Source organism: Scatophagus argus, chromosome 10 (genome assembly GCF_020382885.2).
Source record: "Scatophagus argus isolate fScaArg1 chromosome 10, fScaArg1.pri, whole genome shotgun sequence".
NCBI lineage: Eukaryota > Metazoa > Chordata > Actinopteri > Scatophagidae > Scatophagus > Scatophagus argus.
In genome coordinates, this window is record NC_058502.1 from 13,505,208 (window position 1) to 13,531,477 (window position 26,270).

The 26,270-nt window shown below is 39.0% G+C and overlaps 1 protein-coding gene and 1 long non-coding RNA gene across 6 annotated transcripts in view; one reads left to right on the forward strand and one right to left on the reverse strand.

Annotated features, from left to right (window-relative positions):
• Nucleotides 1-877: 877 nt before the first annotated feature.
• Nucleotides 878-26,270, forward strand: part of adgrb3 (adhesion G protein-coupled receptor B3) — a 108,872-nt gene continuing 83,479 nt past the window's right edge. For all 5 annotated transcript variants that reach the window (XM_046402178.1, XM_046402181.1, XM_046402180.1 and 2 more), the window contains exons 1-2: nucleotides 878-1,300; nucleotides 2,881-3,649. In XM_046402178.1, the coding sequence (XP_046258134.1) occupies nucleotides 2,896-3,649 (754 nt within the window). In that variant the 5' untranslated portion in view covers nucleotides 878-1,300; nucleotides 2,881-2,895. The remainder of the gene's footprint in view (nucleotides 1,301-2,880; nucleotides 3,650-26,270) is intronic.
• Nucleotides 5,132-26,270, reverse strand: part of LOC124066086 — a 46,270-nt gene continuing 25,131 nt past the window's right edge. The window contains exon 3 of the long non-coding RNA XR_006844539.1: nucleotides 5,132-5,611. This is a non-coding gene — a long non-coding RNA (uncharacterized LOC124066086). The remainder of the gene's footprint in view (nucleotides 5,612-26,270) is intronic.

Here is a 26,270-nt window from a genome sequence, read left to right on the forward strand (position 1 = left end):
GCACATCTTATTCTTACCTTGCATATATGATCATAAGCACTACCTTGAGAGAACACATGTGTAAGAAGATGATGAAGGAAAACAAAACCCAGCAAGATATAGATGCACCTGTAAGGTGCAAGACTACCCAGAACAACTTTCCAAAGAGAGCACAAGTTGCCCCACAAGCGTTTGTTCTTCCAGCAGCGTGAAGGCGGCGAACAGGAGGATGTGCAGCGTGCTGCACACCACCAAGCAGTGAAGAAATCAAAACAGCGGCTGTCACCCATCAGGAGAGAAGGGGGAAAATTACCAAACACACCAGCGAGGTCCCTCTGAGAGAGCGCACAGGTTGTTAATTATAATCATATTATTCTCATGCACTTCCCTTTCCCCTCACACAAAAATGTGTGTGTGTGTGTGTGTGTGTGTGTGGGGGGGGGGGGGGGGGGGGTTAAAAAAAAAAAAGTCCATGAAATATTCCTGTTTTGGAGCTGCAGCAGCAAAGCGCAGCGTTGTCAGAGCACAACTGAGAGGGTCCAGTTCGGGGGGAGGGGTGAGGGGGACCCTTTTGACTCGAATTAAGGGGAGGCATACATGAGGGGGGGAAAAAAGAATGGAAGAAAGGAAGGAGGAGGGCAGGGAAGAAAGTATTGGTGGTGCCAGACGCAGCGGCAGTAAGAAGCGTACGTACGTGCTTTATCTTAGCGGCTGAGTGTGTGACGTGATATTGCAGCCTGCTCCTGGAGCTCTGCAAGCACCGAGCAAAGCGCGTCTTTCTCTCTCTGTTGTAACTCACTGGCCCCCCAACATCTTACATCCACCCACTACGGATCTTTTTTTTTCTCCCTCTTTTTATCCTCAGAGGGGGGGTTGAGCGACTTATCGGAGAAAAACATATCAGTAGGAATAGAGACGTGGAGTCTGCCGAATTAATTTATGGTAATACTATAAGAATTGCTCTCTTCTTTTCATCACTCCCAAAATTCTTCTTTCTCTCTGTGTCTCGATCGGTCTTTCTACCCGCTTCTCTCTTTCTCTCTCTCTCGCTCTCTCTCTCTCTCTTTCTCGGTGGCTGGCGTGTGTTGTTGCGCTTCGTTTTGATGGGAAAAACCCAGAAGAAGAAGAAGAAGACGGGGGGGATATGAGCGGGCAGCCCGGAGTGTAACGCATTTTATTTTCATCCATTGAACCATCTTGTTGCGCCGGACTTCTATTGTCGGGAATGGGGAGTATCGATTCTTTTGAGGGCTGCAGAATTTATTTATAAAGGATGTGGCCAAGTACGCTGGAAAAATAGCCATAGCTTCCGCAGTGTAAGGTAAGATTGTTATTTTTCTTAATTATTGCAATTATTATTAATAATATTATTAGTGCATGTAGCTATAGAAGCAGCTGAAAAGCTTTTTTTTTTTACATATGTCATCTGTCAGTTAAAGTTTATCCCTGTGAAATATTTGTCCTGTCTATTCAACATGACGGCTATGGAGCTTTCATACGCGTGTATTAGTCTAGGGTGCTTAATAGATGATTTTTAAGAGCTGATCTCTCTCTTAAGAGGCAAAAATCACTTTAAAGCGCCGAGCGTCGAACTGACTCTGCGTGAGATGCAGCCCGTGTCTCTATATTCAGATGTCCTCTCGAGACCAAATTGCTCTTAGAAGCCCCGGCAATAAAATCAGCGTCTCTTGACGAGCGATTTCACGTCTCCAGAATACTGATTTTCGTGCAGCCTTGGCCATGAATCTTGCGGAATCATATGGATTTTTAGCGCGGCTAAAAGCTGATCTCACTCAACGCTGCTTCCACAAGTCTTTATGTAACACATATATTATCCTAATGTGGTGAGACGGGCAGCTTTTTGCTCCCAAAAAGGCAAAGTTAGAAACATAAGTGCAAATTTATGTGTTATCCAGACTACTATCTAATATAGCCTACTTGGGATTTCAACGCCTACACACACACAGACACAGACACACTCATGCACACACAGTTTGAGACACGCACGCACACACGCACGTTCTGCTGTGACACTGCTCACAGCTGCATTGCCTGTAGGATTAAAGCAATCAGGACATCGCATTGCATCCCCCCCCCCTCCCGCCCCAACGCTCTCTCTTTCTCGCACCAAACACACTTAGCCACGCGCGCACGCACCACGCACGCACGCACGCACGCAAGCTCAAACACACAAACGGACACGCACTCGCATGCTGGCTCTTTATCAAATTGCATTGTCAAATATGTCAAGCCCTGAATTTCGGAGACATGCAGGTCGTGTTAGTGGACCGAAAGCGCGCAGGAGGACAGGAGCCATGGTGTCCAGGCGGACGCAGAAAGACATTTATAGTGTGAATTTGTCTTCTTCATGCTATCTAATTGTCGTGTGCAGAAAAAAAGACTAAATCACGAAGAAAACAGCCTGATTTGAGAAAGATCCTGGTTACTGCGTAAAATGAGCAGTTGCATCCCACTGCTTGTGAGCTCCGCACACACTCGGATACCTCTTTCACTGTTTGCCGTCTCATGTCAAATATTCTAAACAGCTTTATTTGAATATCTCCAGGGATTGTGCCATACCAAATACGACCCAATTATAGATGTCTAAATGACTCACATTATTGCACCCACCTTCCCCCCCCCCAAAATAAATAAATAAATAAATAAGTGGCTTAAGCAACCACAAGGTGGCAATGTTTGCACAAAATATAATAATGGAGACAGGATGGGGATGCACAAGACATGTTGCTGAGGTCAATGTGTCTTTTTTTTTTCCTTTTTCATGGTAGGACGTCATAAGAAATGTGTGAAGCACATCAATCAGACCTGATAGAGATCATTCATCATGTTTCCGGTGGCGTCTGCTTTAAAATATGTAATTCTCTCCATTTCTCCTTGCAGGCCAAATGACATAGGATGAAGGCTGTTCGAAACCTGTTGATTTATATATTTTCCACCTATCTTCTGGTTATGTTTGGATTAACTGGTGCCCAAGATTATTGGTGTTCCACTCTGGTCAAGGGGGTCATTTATGGATCATATTCGGTGACTGAAATGTTTCCTAAGAACTATACAAACTGTACATGGACGCTGGAAAACCCAGATCCTACCAAATACAGCATCTACCTGAAGCTATACAAGCGAGACTTGAGCTGCTCCGAGTATTCTTTGCTTGCTTATCAGTTTGATCATTACTCTCACGAAAAGATCAATGAATTGCTCAAAGTCAATGAGTCTATAGTGTACCTGTGCGATTCAAAGAATATTTATGTATTTTTGCTGTATGACAAGAATTTCGTCCAACTTCGGAGAGTTTTCCCTTATGATTATAACGGATTGACACCACAGAAGCTGGATGAGGAGGAGAAGTCCATTGTGGAGTTTTTGGTGTTGAATAAGGCGAGCCCCAGCCAGTTTGGGTGTCAAGTGCTTTGTACGTGGCTGGAAAACTGCCTGAAATTAGAAAAAGGGACAGTGGAGACGTGTGGGATCGTGTACACAAAATGCACATGTCCTCAGCATTTAGGCGATGGAGAATCAGAGAGCATGCTCATGCTCAACAACGTGGTTTTGCCTTTAAATCCACAAACGGAGGGTTGCTTGTCACCCCAACTACAAGCTGGGCAGATCTGCAATCTGAGTGCAGAAGTGAAACGGCCTCCTAAAGAAGGTGAGTATCCTGGCATCTTCCTCCCTTATGCTGAAATAGATGTAGAGTTAATGGACTACTGTATGCCTAGATAAGATAGTCATCATGTCAGTCAAATGTGCACGTCAATCACTCCCTTCTCTGCCCTTACTGCATGTTTGAAATGTGATGGCCCATGAAACAAAGAGCACACATAGATGTATAGACTGTAGTTGCTCACAAATGTGTCAACTTCAAGAACAAAGCTGCCAGAGGAGTTGGGTGTAGTAAAGACCACAGCAGCACAAACCAAACCACCTAAAAGGGGTCTTTGATTTGGTTGGACTGAATTCAAAATGCACAATCACTGCTGTGAATTTAAAATGGCTGTTTTTCTACACATCAGCAGAGAGTTAAAATGGCTGCAAATCCAAAGATAATTGTTGTGTGTTATACATTTGTGTCAGTATCGTCCTTACAAAGACCCACAGCGGCCAATCCGGACACATCCTTTGCTTTCTATTGGCATCTGTGTCACTTGGAACGATTTGGATCGTGGAAGCAGCAGCGCCTGTGATTGGATCACATTGCTCATACAATGCAACATTTAAAACTTGTAGATAAGATTTAAGGGTTTAGTGCTTAGTCAAATCTGCAGCAGCTGATAATTATACATATTTAGATTGAACATATTAAATAGAATTAGCATTTTCAAAGCTGCTAAGCTACTCTTTATAGTGTTGCCATAGAGCAATGCAACGTGTTTTCACTGTATGTTGGAAATGAGCAATAATTACCATGCAAGAGAAGAAAATGGTGTTATCAGTAGACATTCTCGCAGTATTAATTCACACGTGTGCATAAACGCACACAGTTAACACCCATACATTCAAACACACTCTCACAGGTAGTCAGCTTAATGAACATTAAACAGTAAATGGTTACGATAAGGTTATAATGGTTTCCTTCATTAGTGTCACCAGGTTGTGGGAGGCAATTTTTGTAGCTAACATGCTTGTGTAGCTTTTTGAATTACAAAGGAAGCCATACTTGACACATAGCTGCTCGCATTTTAACTGATAGCAGAGAAAAACCCCAGAGGAATATGCTGCATACTTCAGAGGTGAGGTGCGTTTACTGTGAGACACAAAGGAGGGGCATTCATCACGACACACTGAAGCAAAAATAATGAGTCAACCTTTAGATATTTTGGGGCAAAAATAATGATAGCGGGAATGTTATGCAGCTATCTCCCTGGTGGCACTTACCGAACTAACAGTTGCTGTAATGGCACCGTGGAGAACAGGTGGCAGTTTTCTAATCAAGAAGAACAGGTGAACATCAATTGCAGTGGTTCCACTGTTTGGTTTACTCCTGCTGACTGAAGCTACCTCACATGTTCCTGAAGCACACTAATACAGATACACTTTTTTTTTTCTAGAAATATTCCACCTTCATACTACTATGCCCATGGTATTTTTAATGTTTTTGTTAGACTCACTCTTGCTTCCAATTTCACTGGATGAGTGTATGATGAACTCATTTTGAGTATCGTTCACCTACCATTTCACTAGAGCCCTTATGCAATAATGCATACAGTTTCTGATGCAAATCACCATTACAACTCACCCTGCAGTCAAGTAGCATGTGCAGTAACACCAGAAAGTATGACTCAGCTGTGTATTTTTGTCAGATAATTTTATCATTTAATGAATCTTGTGCTCAAATCACAAATATTACTAGGAAGCATTATTTTCACCAAAAATTCTCTGCTCCAAAACAACATTTGACATTTTTCTATCAGCATGTTAATAACAGCTTAAGAGCACAGCTTATTTTTTTTTTCTCCCCCTCTCAGAAGATTTTCCACAAGCTTCTATTTATAGGGTTGGTTGATGGGAGGTTTGAATAAATCCGTTTTCATCTGGATAACGGGGGGATCACCGCTGGGTTTTAAAAGAGCACTGTGTCTCCTGTGGCATCGTGGTGACAGAGTGGGTGTTCCTGATGAAGAATAAAGCATTACAAACAGTCGACAAGGGCTCCATTTGATAAAATCGCTTGTCTTTGATCTTCTCAGTTCCTGGTAGAGGATGGCTTCAGAGCACATCAAAGAAAAGCAAAGCAGGAGGTTGTATACTGCAGCCATGCCACTGAAATGCCCCATCAGTGTTTCACACAGACTGAGAATAATAACATTTTAAAGGTTAAAGCTCCTAACTATTGCTCTTACTGATGATTATGTGGACAAAGAGACAAACCTCACTCCTTCAAACTGTGGCATTTTAAAAACCACAGTGACACAACGACATCCTCAACTACTTGGATGAGTCATTTATGCAGTCGTATTTTTACCACATTCTTCCATTTCATGAATAAAAGTTGTAAAAGGAGGCAGCACAGTGGCGGCACTCACAACAAGACAGATTTCATTCTCTGTCGTTGACTTTATTGGTGTTTTGTGTTTGTGTGGGTTAACGCCCACATCCCACACATGCAAAACAAGTGGGCTGACGACTACCCAGATGAGCTGCCATAGGTGGATGAGTGACTGTGTCTGCGTCAGCGTCTGTGTGGACGCTCTGCTGACATATATTTATTTTATTTTTTGCTTTAAATCCATGCTAGGAGTGGCTATAGTTTCAGAGAACACAAATGAGAATCAGCTTTAAGTAAAAGACAGGTAGATCATTTTTACAGAATCTCTACACAAATTTCGCTTTCTTTGGTGCATTTATTTTGAAAAGATAAATCAAGGGCATAAAGGGGCGTTCAGTTGCCAGATAGAAACTACAGACAGACATTTCAGAGTAAAATGCTGGTGTTAACATGTATACAAGCTTTTAATTTCACAATGCACCTGGCTCCATTAAATAAGCACCTTCACAAGGCATTGTCTGGTCTTGTGGTCAGCCTACCAGTCTGGCCTTGTCTGAGGAAAAGTGTCTCATTTTTTTATGTCACACTTCGGTTGGAACTTGAAGGGTTTCAAAGAGTCTTGTTGCTTGAGAGATGCATGTCCTCCTCAAGGTGTTCACTGTTAATGAAGCCTCACAAAAACGACATTTATCTTAAGCTAAAAGACTGAAAATTGTTTTGTGAAGTAATTCTTTTAATACAAAAAGGTCATCTGAGTTTTTCATGCAAACATTACTTTGATTCTTTCAGATATTTTAGTTCATGTAACCACGCTCATCTTCGCCTCCGCTTTGTGTTTCAGTGTTGTCACTGGCTTGTGGTAAACAGCGGAGAAAGCTGACAAATGTGACACTGACTGTAAGATGTTTTCTGCAGATAAGGGTTTACAATTTGTTTCAAATCAGATAATGCTACAAAGAACTGACGCTCATGTGTATGCAAAATATTCAAATAAATATTTGATGAGCCTACAGAGTCAGCCTCTAAAATTATTGTTAGTATAAGAAGTGGGTTAGAAATAACTGTGACATCACAGACTTGAGTAGCGATCCTCTGTTTCACATATTAATTTGAGTGCTTGCATCACTCACTATGAATCACTGCATGTATCAAATATACCAGCATTTTCTCTGGATTTTCGAGCTTTGTGATTTAAGTAAACTGCCACCAAACTGATAAAAAGGGGATAAAGAGGGAAGGAAATTTCACATCTCTTCACTGCAAACATCAAAGCTTTTCATGTAAGCTAAGAAACATGCCCATTTTCCGACTAAATGCGGATTCTTGTTTGTATAGCTGCAGATGAGTATTTGATCATTACAGTTTCTGACGACACGGAGTATGTGCCATGTGGAAAATGGCACTAGGATTTTATTGGCAAATGAAATGTGTGTGAAGCGTTCTAATGCACTGTCACCCGCCAAAGTCCTGAGCACTGCAGCAGCTCAGCCTCGCTGCCTCACATAGTGAGGCCTTTTATTCACTTTGGATCTCAGTCAAGTCACTCAGTAGTCACACTGCATTATGCTCACCCCCATTGTTCAGTACACTTGGAGGCCATTTTAGTTCCAATTCAGTGAAGGAGAAAGCCCAGCTCAACAGCACAGAATCTGTTTGTTTTATCTTAGACATGCATTATTTGTCTATGGCTATAGTAAATATCTTCAATCCAGTGTCCTAATTCACCCTAAAATTCTAGGCTAAATGTTTCACCTTGTAGCCTACTTTAAATATTGTTCCCACGATCAGGTCTTGGATTCAGAGATAGTATTTTCTCCATGGTTTTATAGCTTCATTTCCCTGTTGATTCTTCTGCACTGAACCTCCTTAGGCAGCTGTGTCAAGAAATGCCAAAATGCCAAAAGTTGTTGAGGACTGACAAGGCTAACACAAAAAGCATAACAGACTGTGGGACCCTAAATTGTCACTGTGAAAGTACCAATGGCTATTCCAAAAAGAAAAAGAAAAAAAAAAGTTAATCAATCCGCTTTCTGTGCAACAGAGAAGTGCTAAAATTAGGTGAAAATTTACTGGTGGTTGAGCAAGACTGCAATCAAAAAAAAAAAAAGGAATGGAGTCTGGAAGTGAGCGAGCTGTTCTTTTTTGTGCATGGCTCAAAAATATGCATATATAAACTGTATATTCTTCAAATGGTTCAGGTCGCTGTTTCTGGGAATAAAAATTCATGAAGCTCTGAGGTGACTCCTAACTCATTTTACACAGTGATATAAAACCACAAAAACTGTTGCCATGTTTAAAGTTCTGCTTAAGCTGCTCACACTGTCACACATGGATGCAAATGGGCTCTTTGGAACCACAAAAGTCTCCATTTTCCAGCTATTACAAATTTATGATGCAATAAAGTATAGGGTCCACTACATGAAGCCTGGTAGGGTTTGCATTTTGCACGACAAGCTCGAGGATTAAAAAGACGAAACTTTTACTTGCAATACCAAATAGCGTTTTCTGAAAATTGCGTTATTAATGGCTCTGAAAACCTATTCTCCAAATTAGAATCTTAGAACAAAGGTCCAGCATGAACAGTCCAATTATTTTTGTGATTTCACATTTCTCAATTAGGAAATCACAGTTAAGCAACAGCTGTGAAGTTGTTTGTTCTGGGTATCTTCTTCCATGTCACTTGTAAAGCATCACTTTTAGTTCTAGTTACTTATTTCCAGTCATCAGTCTGGACGTTTTATATATATATATATATATATATATATATATATATATATATATATATATATATATATATATATATATTATTTCGAACTACATCTACTGCACTTCTACCATTCCAGCCTGGATGCTAACCATGATAACCTGGCAGTGGGGTGGATGCAGATCAGCTGTGGTTCATTTGACATGGATTTGTGATCTCAGACTTGAGGCTCTGTTTCAGCAGCACAGCAATTGGAAGTCAGAGTGATAAGTCTCCCCTGTACCCAGACTGTTCACTGCAAACTGCCTCCGAGTAAATTAAAGCCTTGTGTTGTCACAGCTGAACTGCAGACAGGGTGCAATGAAATGCAGTCAGTCTGGAATAAAAACCTGAAGTACAATTTTCAAAGCGCAGACATGATTAATGGTTTTCAGACATCTAGAAAGGATTACACAGTAAGAAGTTGTGACTATGTACTAACACGACTGCATTAATAAATTTAAAGTTAAAATACCCTCAAAAGCAAACAAGCAATGTTGTATCTGAAACTACATCTAAATGAAAAGACAGACTTTTAATGAGCCATATCGATCTGAAAAAGTTAAAGTACATAAGTATTATCAGAGTGAGAATGAGAATTCCTTTATTTATCCCCGAGGGGATAAATTCTAATTCTTTATTATGAGCAATATATGATTTAGGTATCAAACATGAGTACTGAGAAATATCAGCCTGGTGGAATGTTACACTATTAATGCATCATATTTTCCCAGACCATGACGTATTTTGGAAATTAATCTAAAAAACATCCAATAACTGTAGTTAGTAGAAATATTTGTTTAATATACATAATAAATGAAGTAGAGTATAAAGTAACATGACTTGACAATACTCAGTACAAGTATTGCAAATTTATACAAGTTCAGTGCTAAATTTACTTGATGGAGTATGATGGATGATGGAGATGGGCCATCTCCATCATCCACCTTTTTAACTTTACAGCCTACAATAAATACAATTGTAATAAAATAAATGTGAGTAACAGTTGTTGCCTATAATAATGTCATATTACAGCAGGAATCGCAATCAGAGTAATGGGTTACGTAGTGTGGTGTCTACTTCTCTGATGTGAGGCAGCCACATCTCTCTTTAGCTCTCCACCAGTAAAATCTTGCATAAGCAACGAGGAAACGTGCACGCCTGATTTATTAGAATGCCTATCCCACCTGTATGCATGTTTCTTGCTATGAATTCCAAACAGTGGTAGATTTGTGTGCCCAGATATACCCACGCTGCACCAGCTCCCACAGCTACTCATAAATTCTTCTTGAAATGCCACAGATTTGCCTGTTTAGCATTCAAGCTCCCATTCAACTCAGCTTTGCCCGTTAAATAAAAATAACACAAAGCAACAAATCTAAACCGCCACCGCGTGGCAGACAGTGAGAACGTTGGACTGAGGCTGGTTTGCACTGTTTGAGGGTGGGGTTTGACAGTACAAATGAAGAGAAGTAGCAGGGGTTTATTTTTTAGCTGTCAGTATCTTATCTGTGTAATTTATTGCTTATGCTAAATATTTTGCATCGTCAACAATTCTTTTCATGAATCTTATATTTAGACATAACATGTAGTCTACTGGGAAACATTTGAGCGGTGTAAAGTATTAAAGGTTGTGAACTGTGAAATGATGTCAGTGAAAAAAGACTGCTATTTGGAAGGAATAAGTTTTAAGTTAAGCACCCGAACTCAGAATTTGTTTTTACATCTGATCATGTGGTGCACGCTGGTGTTGCATCAGTTCTGCCGCAGCAGTCTGAGCACGGCTGAAGCCGATTCTGTTCTTTGTTAGATTCTCTGCACTGTATGCTACAGTGCTGTTTCATCCTCACAAGAGCAACGCATATTTATCATGAAACATTTGCATTTTTAATTACATGCCTTGCCTGGACATCACAGCATCCAGTCTCTATTTTGCAATTTATGAGTTAAAGATAAGTGAACCTTATGAATCAAAGGAATTGCTGCTGTTGTGCTCTTGCATCCTTTGACGTCAAAAAGGTTTCTATATGAATACAAACATAATAATGAATGTCTGTAGATGAAGAAGACTGTCTCATCTTCTTATTATACAAATTAGTTTATTTTTTCCCCACATATGTCATATGCATAATTCAATAAGAGCCCCAAACATCATTCTTGATTTCCTGTCATTAAAAAGAAAATATTCAGGCAGTCTTATTCAGGAGAAAAGAGGGAATATCGTAAACTTGCTTCCATTATACTGAACTACAACTGAGTGTAAGATGAAGGTCTGGTATCTTTGCTTCACAGCAGAAAGGAGCAATTCAGCTCACTGTAAAAACAAAATTACACAACAACAATTGTGATTCTCATACAACAAATTCATTTAGAACGCTAAACCCTTCAAAGAGGGCCTCAACAACCGCGCTATTCATCCCTCTAAGAAAACATGAACAACACTCACATGAGTAGGTTACAGCTTTGCTCTAAAATTCTGAAGGGAGACGACTCTTTCAAGCTGTTGGTGTGGTTAAAACTGTCACACGTCTTGAACACTTCTTGTCATTTTTTAAATAGGCTAAAAAAATATATAGTTTCTAACTTTTGTGTGGGCTGATGTAAGGTGGTAAATTTTTATCAAGCCCTTGTTGTGTGATGCCAGAGATGTTAATGTAAATTATGCACTGCTTTCAGCCTCTCAGTTTCATGTTCCTGCATTTCAACCCAGTTAGTTTTGGCCCGTCACTGAATGGCTATTTCAGCCCACAGAGGAGATACATTTGCATAAACATCCACCCACAAAACCTGGCAAATGAGTCTGTCACTCAAAGACACTATGCGGTAAAGTGGAGGCAAAATCCATTTTTTTTTCTCAAGCGGCTTCTGCAACTGCTCCCAATGGCAGTCATTCTGTAAAGAATGGCAAGTGTCCTCATGTAGCCGTAATGGGTGCTACATTTAAACTTACACGTTATGTTATGATTTAGGGCAGCACACACACTTACAATGCAGTATTTACTTTCCCCAGGGACTTAGAATTTTACATCTTAAATGGAGCAAGAATTTTGTACTCAAAAATGTACGTTTCCTTATAATATTAATCATGCTGACACCATAGGAGCTACATGCAATTGTGAATTCTTAGATTTATCTAAGTCTATTAGATCTTAAGTGCCGACAACTGCTTTTTGAAGCATTTACTCTGGAATGCAGTTTTATGTTCAAGGGCATGAGCTAAAAGTGAATACCACTCAGTAGTTCACATATTTTATCTTTAATCTGACATTGTCCAGTTTAAAATTTAAAAATTTTCATTTAGTGAATCGAAACTGACTTGTCAGGATCAGGAAAATCCAAACTGAACCTCTGACCTTTTGCTTGTTTTTATTTCCATACCGAGCACAAACAGTTTCTGTTGGGTGTCCTCCTTTGGATGCATGGGCAGGGTTTCTTCTTGTTACATTAGACTATATTTGAAGTAATGAGGATAATATATATATACATATACATATATATATATATATATATATATATATATATATATATATATAGATAGATAGATAGATATAGTTGAATATTCCTTTGTATGTTCTGCAGAAGACGGAAAAATGGCAAAGTAGATGAATAAACATGAATTACATAATGTAAGACAGGGCAAATAAATATTAAAAACCTTAACTATGTCAGTGCTCAGGCTGACAGCACAGTGCTCAACAAATATCTTTGAATGACAAGACTGTGTTTTGTTGGACGCAAGTATGAAAATAAAGTTAAATTGAATTTTGCCTTTCAAATGGTGGCACTAAATCTTTACAGATGCATGATGGGATATTTCAGCAATGGCCATCACTAAGACAGCTGACATTTGCTTGCACCGCCTGTGTGGTTCCATGGAGCATTGTGGTTATTCAGCTCCTCTCACTGAAAAGAGAAGTGTTATGTAACATGGAATAAGATTCAGAAATTATAACTGTGAAAAACTCTTGAGCCAGACTGTCAGCTTGTCTACCGCTTTCTGTCCTTCATAGCACAGAGAGAAATGACTCTAAAAGTGACTCTCTTCAGACTGTCCATCAAAACTGGTTGTTGTTGTTTTCTTTTGTTTTTTTGTGCTATTAATTTCATGACCGGATACACATTTATAGAAAAGGATTAGACGAGCATTGTGTACTTGACAGCAGGTGTTTCTTTGTTGGGACTGTCAAAGAAATTGATGTCCAGATGTTGATTTCCAGAGTAAAACAACAAGTGCCTACGTGTAAGTAAATAATGACTATGCTTTGATATTTTGCATATCCTACTGATGACTATTTCATCAAATCTGGATGCATGGGAACTTAATTTACAAACGAGACTGAAACCACAATCCTAGCAGTGCTGATATGTCTGGATACTGTGTGTGTGTCACAGTCTGCCTATTTAAATCACATTTCAAACTGTCCTTTACACACCACTGGCAACCAGTACATAGCACTGATGTCACATTCAGAGCATGGTTAAAGTGCCAGCATTGCTCCAAATCTTAAACTCATCTGTTACTGATGCTGTCTAATGTGGTGGCAGAGTTTTGAACCACGAATAGATTGCCATGGCATGAAGAGAGGGATGGTTTATCTTGACGTATTCATCTGTCCTGCAACACGCCGGCCAGACTCTGGTCACATACCTACACACTACTTAGACTTTACTATAACAATCACTGAACATACAGTTGTTAATTGATTACTTATATCTGTGTGGACAGTTGCTCCTCAACTTGGACCGGAGAGACAAATGTGATCTCCTAGCTGCCTAGATACTGTCTTTCTGCATGACGAGACAGTATCCACTGTCTCTGCTATTGACACAAATGCGTACCACCTTATCTGCTGAGATTATTGTCAAGGCCTACCATGGTGCATCTGAGTAACTCTGCTAAGTGGGTGTTTCAAGTCACCACCCCTTTTGCTAAAGCTTGATCATGTTTACAAAAGTAAAATGCCTTGGTAATGGGTGGGGGGAGGTGATGGTTTTGGGAGTCTGCTGTTAAGCATTTGCGCTAAATGCTAACATCACTATGCTAGCAATGACAATGGTAACAACATTTACTGTGGCATTGTGGTATTTAAACTTTAATCAAAGTACTGGGTGAATTGATATTTTCACCTGATGATGGTGTAAGATGAAAAGTTAGAGGATCGCAAAAGTTATTGCAGTTCACTCCCGAGTGACCTTGAATATCTGCGTCAAATTTCACAGCAATCCATTCAAGAGTGTAACAGACATTTATCTCTGAACCGCAAATGTCAGCGTCATGGAGGGGCTCAAAGAAAAGTCAAAGTATCACCACACTCTGTAGGATTCATCCTGTGGGGATCATAAATGTTTGTAACAAATGTCATAGAAATCCTTTTGATTTTTGATGAGATATTTCTTTCATTACAAGTGGTGTACCAATCAATTTACAGACAAATCTAATGATACCAGATTCCTGTGCTTTGTCTTTGGACCTAAATGTGAATGTAGTTGATTTATCCTTAGTTGAACAAACAAGTGAAGCTGTCATTGCCCCCTAGGGGACAGTATCTTTGTTTTCTTTTTGCATTAATTTAGCAGCAACCTACAAAGAACTCAAATGAGAGGAACTGCTTTCAACAAATCTATATATACTTTCTCTACTGGAGTATTTAATATCATAGACACACTCCTTTAAATAATCCTTAATTGTTTATTCACAATTTCCCTGTAGTCTCAATGGCAACATCAATGTGAGATCTTTAAACACAATAAAACGAGCAAATCACACTCCTCCAAATTGGTGAAAGTCTGCTGCTGGGAGAATAATCCATTTGGCCAATACAGAAGACACATCAGATGGTTAGATGCTCTCTGTAGTATTGTATTAAAGAGAAAGAGCTTCAGAGCGCAGGAGTCATAATGAAATGTGACAGATAAATCAGAAGCACTTGGGAGATGGCTTTGGATTACTGAATCAATACACTACCACCACAGCTCGTTCAGACTTCTTGGACCAGCTCTGTTTTAGAAGAGCCTCAGCTGGATATGGCATTTTTTTAATCTTTCAACGTCACTGGTGTGTAATTTCAGTTTTTGTACATAGGTCCCACAAACAAGCTAAAGTATACTTGAAAAATAACATAAATAGTTAAATGAAGTTCTGGGCACATCACCTGTCATCTGAGATCACTTAATGACTTCTCAGAAAGTCTACAGTGGCACAGGATTCTGTCACTTCCCTTATCCATTTTGCTACAGTGATGTAAAAGTGTCCTCAGGGTGCGTTGAGCACACTGTGACGTCATTGTGAGATGTGTTTACAGGTGCAACAGGGTATAAACACTGTTGAAACAGTCATTTTCCGCTCAGTAGAAAATTACACCCAGCAAGAGCTGACCATTACTTAAATACAGTCAGCAAAATGCAAAGCGTTTTGTCATTTCTCTATCAACTTAAATGCGACTGTCATTTGTCAAAGACAAGAACTTTATTTATAAAACAGAGTTCATCTGTTCTACAGAATATTAATCCCTGACTGAATAATGCAAGAACCAAGCATAGTGTGCCACTAGCATTCCTCTTACTTAGGATGGAGACGTCTATCTTTGTGTGAAACAAATTATTCATTATTGGTGACTGTTTCCAAGCTGTGGTTTTAGTAACTAGTCATCTTTAGACTGTCTGGATTTTTAAATGTCATGTATGACTTCTCACATATCTGACAGAAACTGATTTTTTTTTTTCTTTGATTTGTAGCAGAGACAAAAGAAAAGATCAAATGTTCTGCAAATGTCATTTATATTATGTTCACTTTTTAAAGGGATTTTGTGCATGTTGATACATATTAGTTGAATATAAGCAAATACAAATAAGGCATTTGAACGGCAAAGAATTAACAGTAGATTAACTGATTAAGTTAAAAAATCATAACTAGTCTGTTGCAACAGATCTAGTAATTTCCTTCAAGATTACTTCAAGACTACTAAGTGCTGATTATATGGATTTGACATCTCTTTCATTTGTTAATTGTTAATTTGGCCTCCATTAGATCATTTCTTGACAAAAAGACAAATTATGGTTTGTTCTGACATTTTTCTTTCTTTGTTAAAATTAAGTGTCTATTTCCATCGGTGTTGCTGTCTTCTGGGTATTGTCTGCCACTCTGAGTATGATGTAAATCAAATATGGATGCCATGTAAATTCAGTTTTCACTTCTGTAATCTGTTAGGTCTTTGATTGGGTGCATTCAAAGACACCTTTGTTTCCAAGGGAAACATTAATAGACCATTTCTATGTGTGAAGCAGTTTTACAAGCCTTTGATTTTCTCTCTTTGATTCGTACATCTATGAAAAGAGGTTATGTACACAGCTGCTATGCGAGTATGCGAGCACATGTGTGTATTCTGTGGAGCTTAGCTATTGAATATAGAGCAAATGGCACTGAAGTGATAATGCAGAAAATAATCACCCTGTGATTCTTACCCTTCCTCTGAGCTCCATTTGGTTTCCATCACTATCAATAAACTAATTTTGCACTAAACTAAATTAAAATATTTTTTTTCTATTTCAGAATGACTCATCGCATTACAAAATTCTCTAACTGTGTTATGCATATTTATCAGCTTTAAAATCTTTATTCCAAAGTGTAGGGTTTACATAGAATATCAAAATGTACAGGACATGTGAGGTCGATTGTGACTCTGAGATCTACAGCAGATCTGCAATGGGACAGACATTTAAATGCACAGTATGTAGTTTCTGCAGCTACGAGTGTCTCAGTAAAAGCCAAACAAAACAAATGGGAGTTGCTGTCTTCATTGTTAAACAACCACAATTGCCAAAGAAAATAAATGTGAAATCACTCAGGCAGAAATGCTCATGGACAAGTTTTACTCATACTCACGGACTTCGTTTCTCACTCTCACTCTCTCTCGTGGAAGATCTAGTGCCAGGCAACCAAATGTAAAGCACCATTACTATTATTAAACACTTATGGTTTCTCGGGGTTAAAAACATCTGGAATAATGTAAAAATGTAACACAACACAATATATGATAAAAGTCTCAGCCTTTTGATGCAAAACTTTTATATATTAGCTTTACATAGATAAAATTGCATTTGCATCCTGAAAAAAAAAAAAAATACAAATGCATGATTAGTTCCTCTCGAATCTTTCATAATATGTGCTTGTGCTCTTTCATCAATTGTAAAATCTATTTTTTTCCTATTTTGCGCAACACAAACTTTCTCCAAGCTTATTCTAAATTCTGAAGGATTCAACAACAGTCAGTTCAGTATTCCTTGTTCAAAGACTGTCTCCCTACTTTGCTCTAAAATGTAACAATGCGGGTGATGGCTGGAGGCATCAGCTGATCATGTGGTCATTCAGACATACACAAAAATGACTTTTTTTTTCCTCCACTGAGCAAAGTAACAGAAATGAAAACGAAAATCTTGAATGTAGTTGATGAAATCAATGAATGCATCACAGTTTTAGTTTTAATTCATAGGTTTATAAATGTATTTATTCAAGCATCTATATTTGTTGCTGCCCTATTTGAGATCCTGGCACACAATGCATGCCACAGTAGAGGAGTAACAATAAAGTTAATTCATAACGGTTTATTGAGCCCTTTCTTACAAACTTTTTTTTTTTTTTTTTTTTTTTTGCAATGAGAGACAGACAGCAACACAGATGAATGTATTTGTTTTTGTAAACTGTGGTTGATAAACAGCAATTTTACTGTCAATTAAACATCTGATCTAAAAATCAGAATTACTGGACTTCACAATGGTGACAGGTGAAGCTTTATTTGACATCAGTTTCATTAGTAGGGCAAATTTAAGGGTAAAATTTCAAACCTATCCTCACTTCAACTGTCAACATTAAGCAAATGTTTGTGTGTATGTGTGCAAATGTCTCAAAGAACACTGGTATCCATGGAAACCATTGCAGCAAATGTATCATGCATTCAGACAGTGGTGACATACTGTACAGTCCCAAACTAAGAATCCACAGTTGCTACACATACACCAGCATTCTCTCAATGAAGTAAATGCAGCATCTGTTATGTCAAATTCTGTTGGATTAAAAGCTACAATGAGTTCGCAGAGGGCCTTTAGATAGAAAAACAGAAACACAGGGAAATGTTCAAGGTTAGTGTGATGATGGGAATGTAAACATTCTTTGTACCCTTGTCAAACTGTACTGTAGCTGTTGTAGCTTTGCTTTGGGACATAAAGAGTGAAACACAAAAATGTTTTCAAGCAGAACACCAGCACTGCAATTTGCTCTGTGATATTTCTACATGCCATGAAAGAACTGTGATTAAGACAAAGACTGATGGGTTGTTTGTACTCAGTGGTGCACATGTACATTAGTGGTAGTGTTAATAATAGTGGGTAGAGGGTGGACCTTTCTCTTCTGACCTGATTAAGATATACAGGAAAACTCCAAATAGGAGCCAAAGTGCAAGAGCAACCAAGCTGATTAGATCCACATGCAGGCTAATTGGGGACCCATTAACAACACAAACCAAAGCTGATTGATGTATGCTGTTAACACAAACTAAGGTAAAAATGTTATAAGGACAAAACGCTTGAAGCATGAATTATCACTATTGCCAATGATGGACAATATACATTAAATTTTACTTCGATGTTTCATGTGGTGGATGCCACCTGTATTCCCTTTTATGCTAGAACACCTATGAATGTTGTAGTATGACTTTATTGATGGAAATTTTTAATAATGAAAGTGCCCATTTTAACAACAAAGTGCCTATTCACCTTTAAAGCATGTGTGACTATAAGCCCAAAAATGTGTGACATTACGTTACTGCTGCTGCAGGGTTACTAAGCAGTGACAGAGGCATTTCAGGTTTCTTTAGGCACTGACACCTGGAACTGCTGTTTGCCCCTCAATGGGAACATTTATATGAAAATGTCTCTTCCCTCCAGTGCTCTCACGCTGTGATCTAAAGCTATCATTTAGCAGGTGCTTTGGAGCTTTGAGATCCTCTAGTTTAAGAGCTCTGCTCCTTAGACCATCTTGCCTAACCATCAGCTCAGCGGTGTCCAAAGCTCAACTGTTGTGATGTTGTCTCAACAGTTACTGAAGTGCAATAATTGCAGCTTTCTTCTCTGATGTGAGGTGACAATTGGAGGAAGGGGGTGAAAGAACAGGATTGAGCAGTGAGAGTGAGAGAATACTTTGCCATTTGGCAGAGTGAACGTTCACATACTGAAGTGCGGGATAAATCAAAGGATTTTGTAAACATTGTTTCTTTGTGGGTGTCAAGAGATGCAGCGTTGACATTTTTTTTCCGAGTGGCTCCAGATAAGCGATAAGGCCGTGAATATATTTTCATACTAAACAACCCAGGCTTATTTTGTTGTCTTTTGTCTTCCACTTTCGCTTTGGAAATTACAGGGTTCACCTTAGCTTTGTGACTGTAAAGTGTAATCAACAGTTTTAAGGTCAGCGTTGCCTCATATCTTTGACCCGAGAGACAAATGAAAAATAGTGGCTGATTTTGTTATCTGTGTCCCGGGCAGACTGAAGCATTACAATGAGCCTCGGAGGTCAGGGTCAGTGGGCTCATCCCAATGTCAGGGCTTATCAAAGCAGCTTGCTCCAAAGTGTCCGTGTCCGGGTGACCCTATCATGGCAAGTCTCCATGAGGCCTTTAGTACATACAGTGAATTTCATCCTCCATTTGCCATGTCAGGCTTCACCCTCCAGTCTGCTGTGCATTTCCTATAATTTGCACAGTTTACAGATTGCAGATTGGAAGTGTCCAACTTAGAGCTATGTTAGCCGTGACATATGTTGCTGGCACAGCAGTAACGCCTGGGCAGTGGATGTTAATGAGTTACAGATTATTGGTGGATGTACCCCTACAGCAGCACTATTGGTTAACAGAAGAAACAGACTTGAATCAATATAATGTTTAAAAGGCCCTGAAAACCTATTCAGTTTCTTAATACTAGAGATGAGGCCCAACATGAGATTTTCTGCCGAAGTTGCTACCATTTTGGCCACATAACAAGTGCCATGAAAGTTTTATGTCTGTACTGTTTTGTATGAGCTGTTTTCACTAGATGAAGGGGGGGGGGGGGGGGGCTACTATTGATAGAGGTAGTGTCACATCCTTCAGTGCACCAATTAAAATGCAGGAACATTTGAATCAATTAAGTTGTTAGATGTGCTGTTTCTGACTATTTTTATTTTATAGATTAAACAAAGATAACAGATGACAGAGTAATTAGTAAGAATTGTTTGTTGCAGTCCAACGTACATTATCAGATGAAGACACAGAGGTACAAATAGTAGAAGTCTAAATACTGAGAGTGCCTGCAAGAACCAACCAACAGCTAACACCGAGAACTTATTCAGTACTATACCAAAGGCCAAAAGTCATGTCAGATATAGTTGCAAAGTATGAATTAAAATAAAAGTCCTTTTATTTTGTTTGTACCCTCAGAATGTGCCCTTGAGAACCAACCAAAGCCTGCAACAGCAATGTGATCTTAGTGGTGAGACCATTCATCCAGATAATTATAGCTATGGTAAAATTAGCATATGCATTACATGTAAAAATATTTTTACACCAACTTCAAACAAATGTAATGAGCAAACAGCTGGATATAATCCACTATAGCCTCGATGGGTTACATTTTCCCCACACTTCTCTCTCAATTGCTTGCACTTGCTGAGGTAATACTGTGATTAAATTACATCAGAAATTTTCCTTAGGGTCTCACTGAGCTCAGCGAAGCACTCTCAAATGTATGTGACAATCCGGATATTGAGCCAGGAGTTATTTTGACAAAGCGGGCAAGTAGAAGTGTGGATGTTACTTGGTGGATCATTATCAAAGTGGTGATACAATGGAACACACAAACACATGAACATCATGTCAGGAGAGGTGCAGACACTGCAGCCAGCTGTCGAAGGTACTAGTGCATCAGGGTTTCTGTTTGAAATGTACTAGACTACAGATACATGTACCGCAATATTGCATCATAACCATTTTGACCACTTCTAGTGGCAGTGGAGCTGACAGAGAAACTTGCTCAGTGTAGAAACTAATTCGAAGTTATTAGCTGACTGGTTGAATAAATTACAAATCTGACTGGTTTTATAACTGATTTAACGTGGCAACCATAAGTAAAACTATATAATCATCTGAGAATCACATAGATATTTCCTAGTCAGTAAAAACACTGACAGACCTCTGTCTTTCATCAAATAGCTACAGCTTCATGCAACAGCTTCTTTTTGCTGTTGTCTATCTGTAAAATAGTATTGATTTTAATTTTTCCCACATAATCTCTTTGATTTTCCAAAAGGGACCTCAGAAATCTCAACCTTCTCTGAGCAATGACGGACTTGAACTGTTTTGTTTCTCTGTCTCACCATCATGTGAGAATGTTTTTCTTTTTGCTCATTTTGCAGTTTTCTAACCATGTCATAGAACTGCTAAAAGGGCTCTCATGTGGTTTACTTTATACGGGCACAGAACAAACTGAACAAATGTCTGTGTATACTTTCCGCCCTCAGGCCACACTTGTTCACAAAGAAAATCATGGAACATTATTTTTTGTCCTTGAGGGTAGAACATATTTGGATGTTTGGTCAGTACTTTATTTGTGTCTGTCCTACAAATGCCCTCCATCAATTTCTTATTGCGTTCATCTGAGGAAAAAAAAATGATTTATTGGCCTCACAGCATTTTTGGACATTAACAGTGAAAAAACAAATCTCATCCCAGAGGGAGTGTTGGTTTGTGTCCATTCTTGCAGCATGTCAGGTGTGTAACTCCAAGCCTGACTGAATTCCCAGATGGACTGAAGCCATCAGTGCTGGCCAGACGGATGAATGTAAGGCAAGCAATGATTTCTGCCGGAGTGTGCCTTTCAGGACAGAACAGCGTTGGTGAACTTAGTGTGAAAGAGGTATTTGGTCTAGACAATGTCTCCCTGCCTTAAATGCACAAAGCCGAGGCTTTGTTCAGAAGCCCCTCACGTCTGTGGGTAGGGCAAAGCCTGTCAAACAAGGGCTGTCAAAATACCGCCAGTCTTTAACAAAAACAGGAGCATCCTATTTAATTATTCAAGACCTTGGACTGGCAAGAAAAAATAAACGCCACGCATCAGCCATCAGATAATGTCAGCGTTGGCTTCGACAGAGTGAACACCTACACAAATCTGTTGCTACCTTTGTATGTTTACCGCTATGGTTTCTCATAAGACCATGCAAAAGAATCTATTTTTTAAATTGTGGAAGTCATCTAAAAATGTTTTGTGCCAGCCACTGTGGAAAAATAAGCAAAACCTGTTTTCTTGGTTTCTGGTCAAAAGCACAAGCATGTATGCTCACACTAGGACCATCAGGGGACCACCTGCTTCACTGGAAATAGTAACAATTTGGCTGTAATTTACCCCCAAAAAGCCACAGCACTGTTGCACAAAATCAATGAAACCACACTGATTATTACAAAAGGTTGTGAATTGTCACATCAATCCAAACCAAATCGAACACATTTTGAGTTCATTTTCCTGCTGCTGTGTATTAGAAATTGCACCAAGTTTGCTTAAGAATCACATTCTGATGTGCTATTCTGATGTTTAATACTGCAAAGTCCTCAAATTCACCTTAAAATCTTTAACAAAAGGTCTTTTTTAGCATGGTCTGAAGGTAGATATTTTAGCCTGTCAAATTCATTTTAAGTTTTTTGCCTGCAATAAATTACAAGTTTAAGTTCAGCGCATTTTTTATGTGTCACGCATTATGTGTAAAGAAATGCATAGAACTAGAGCTGAAACAGAATAGATTAAAACTGAAAGGAACAGTTGACCAAAAATGAAAATTTTGCTAACCTCTGTGCCAATGGAAAGTTAGATATTCTTCATGTAAGAATGCTGCAATGCTTTGCTGTGAAGCTCCACAAATGTTCACTCAACCTTCTATCTGCATGGAGATGAGTAGAAAACGACCAAATTTTGTTTATTTGGTGAACTGTTCCTTTAAAGGTAGTAGAAGTAGACGTAATGCAAAGTAAATCCGCAGAGCTTGGGAAGCACCGGCGCAGGTGTCTGTTACTGGCTCCACCATCTTACAGTGTGCCCAGCAGCTGTCATTGAAATGAATTTAAAGGTTGACAAAGGCACCAGGTTTTCACTAAACAGTAAAATTAAAGTACACCGGCTCTTGGGCATTGGTGTGTTGCATTATGTCCCCATTTGAGTTTAAAAAACCCCCATCACAGGTGGATTTTGGTGGCTGTTATGCCAGTGTTGTACTAGTTTTGATTATGCCTATGCTCACTCTGTTAGAAATTTCTAGAATCAGCTCTGACAGACAAGAGCAGAGCAAAGTTGGCTGTTTAAAGTCGGCACAGCAACACTGTGGAAGTGGAAGAGAAAACAAGATCAAAGATCTGAAATTATAAAGCCACATATTTTAACCTAAATTGTTACATTTCTCATATATAAAGAAATATTATGTTTCTAAAATGTCCAGAGTGTGACAATGCAGCTATTCAGACACAGTGCAGCTTAAGCTTGATCAGATGTAATTTCCTTTCCCATCCATGTCTGATGCTACTCATTGGATTACAGCTTGCTGGCTCATAATGGCGTAGATGTTGATTAATTGGCCTCTAATTGTGGAAACAAACGTGTGTGAAGCCTGTGTGCTCTACTGGATTGCTGTAATGCACAGATTTTGATTTTATTGTAGCGGTACAAGACACTATACTGTCTTTTTGCTGCTGCTGATTTTATATAATTATTTGTATGAATTTCCTTATGAGAACAGCTATGGCCTCCATAAAACCAGTAATAGTAACATAAGACATCTAGTGTATCACACTCCATTAAAACACAGAAATCGGACAACCTGCTTTACAAGTTGTATGTGTGTTAGGAACATTATCTGATATGTGAGTTATATGTATGACTTGTTTGGTTCATAGATATCATAGAAGTGACAAGGAGATGCAAAAAAAAAAAAAAAAAAAAAAAGGAAAAAAGGTTGTGAGCCAGATTGAAAATCACAGTACACTGCATGTCCCCCGCTCGCTGAGCAACGAGAACACCCCATGGCATGTTATATTTTGATATTTTCATAAACATGTCCTATTATTAGCTTGTCCTCCAGCACTTGTGACATCAGTCTGACTGCAGCAGTCTCCCTTCATGTCTTGGCTTTGCCTATTACACTTCGTCTGACTCACCAGTGGACTGTGCCTCCCAGCTGGCCATAGGCTGACGCTCTCTTCCACCTCATTACCAGGAAGGCCAGTGAATGAAGGGAGCGTGCCTCCTGGTCTAGTTAGAGGTTGACACCTGGGGCTGTACAATACCTTATGTCATTTACCTTGGAAGACATAAAACAGAGAAAACAGATATAATGAACCAGTTGGGCCAGTATTGTGCAGATGTGAGATTTCTTAGTTGTTTGCACGAATTGAAATTGAAAGTACAAACCATGTGCATTTCCTTTTGTTTCAATTCGCATCTTACAGAAAAGTGATACTACCAGATGCTGACTAGAGCAGGAATATTTATCCACACAAGGCTGTAAGAAGTCATCTGTCATGGAAAGGTTTTAGATGAAATTCATTTTCTTATATCTTTAAAAGCAGAAATAACTGTCACCAAATATCAATTTCAATGCATCCTCTCCAAATACTGTAATGGATGCAGATCTGTAACTCTTGCAACATTAAACGAGTAATTTGTTGACAAAATGACTTGGGCATGCTGCTGTTTGTTTTCAGCTGCTCTGTGTCCAGTAAGTATAGTCATAGCTCATTTAATTCTTCCCAGAAAACTTCCCAGAAAAAAATTATCTTTCTTTCTCTTATGTATCAGAACATTAATTGTGTTTTGATATAACGATAGCTTTATTGTATTTTAATGAGCTATGCAGGACGAGTACATTTAGACCATTGATTCAGGTTCAAATATGAATGTGTCTCACATCTACTGTATAGTCATCTGCTGCACTCTATACATCACCTGTCAAATCTTTTTAAAGGGCAATCTGCATTATTAGTAGGCTGTTTAGAGCAAAAGCATAAGGTGACCTTTGTTGCTTTCAGGGACTGTGCCAGCTTCGCAATTTGAAATTTTGCCATTTTACTAAAGAGACTTAATTATGGATGGGCTAAAGCAAGCATTTATCATATTTCACGCCCAATATTATGACATATTTGTCAGAGTATTAATTTAGATTAATGGCATGGAAAGGGTTTTGGGTGATCTGCAAAGCCCTTGACAGCTCATCCCTCTAAAGTCAGATGGTTTTAATGAAGATGGTCTGTACAGTTGGCAAATGTATATTAAACCTTGAGCTAGTAAAATGAAGTTTAGGTGCCACGTAGCCAGATTCTGTTACAAATACAGTGGCAATGTTCAACATGCAGTAATTGCCCCGACCTCCATCCACCCACTATGTATGTGTATGCGTGCAGAATTAAGAGGAGGCAGGTGCTCAGTCCAAAAATAAACAAATGAAAGAGCGAGGGGGATGTGGGGAAAAACTGTTCTTTAGAAAAGAATAGATAAAAAGAAAAGAAAAAAATAGGTTAGTTAACAAGGGAACTGTCACCTCAGACAGCTTCAGTGACCTCAGTGTTCATTCTAATTCTGGATAATCTCACGTTTTAAACCTGCACTTTCCACTTGCTCCGTTGTTAGCAAAGAGCATTGCAGACACTTGCACGTGATAAAAGTAGCTCCATTAAAAGCCCATTTTATTGAGGGGTAGTTAGGCAGGTGTTCGACCACTAATTGTACTCTATTCGTCCACGTGCCTTTTGACCATCACCTCAGCTTCAGCACTGCAGAGAAAACCTGCTTTATTCAAATGCACTTTGTGTCTGAGCTATCTGTCACACAGAGGGGTTGTCAAGTGCCATAAAAAGGTGGGTGGTACTGTCATATGCTTCCCGCCTGCTGCTGAACTGAAATGAACTTGACACATAGGCAGAAGCGCATAAACACAGGATGGGTATTTGCTGCGAAGGTGGATGGCTGCGTAGGGGTGGATGCATTCTGAACGTTTACATCCTCTCCTGCCCCCTTTCATACACATAATGAGACAGCTGTATACTTGAAAACACTATGATTATAACTGCATGAGTCAGGGTTTTTAGGCTCCGCAGTCCTGTAGTGAGACAGGCTATATTGTGTCATGCACAATTCATTTTAATTGTTGTAGAGATGTAAGGGAAAATATAGGTGAGGATATTATAGATTCTTTGTGTCACTATTATTTCAGTTTCCAAAAACTGGCTGTAGTCATTGTTTTTCAGTTGTTGTTCAACTGAGGATGTCATCCATCTTTATACATGCACATAATAATAAATGGCTGTTTTCAGGTGTCAGTAATTTCTGATTCGTATCTGTTGTTTCAGAATAAAGACATAACGAAACTCAGCCCAAACATTCAAATCCTCTCTATTATTTTCTGTGCCTTATCTTCTTATCGTGGCTTTGTCCTTAGTGCAGACACAGAAATAGCTAACATCGCCCAAATCTCTTCCCCTG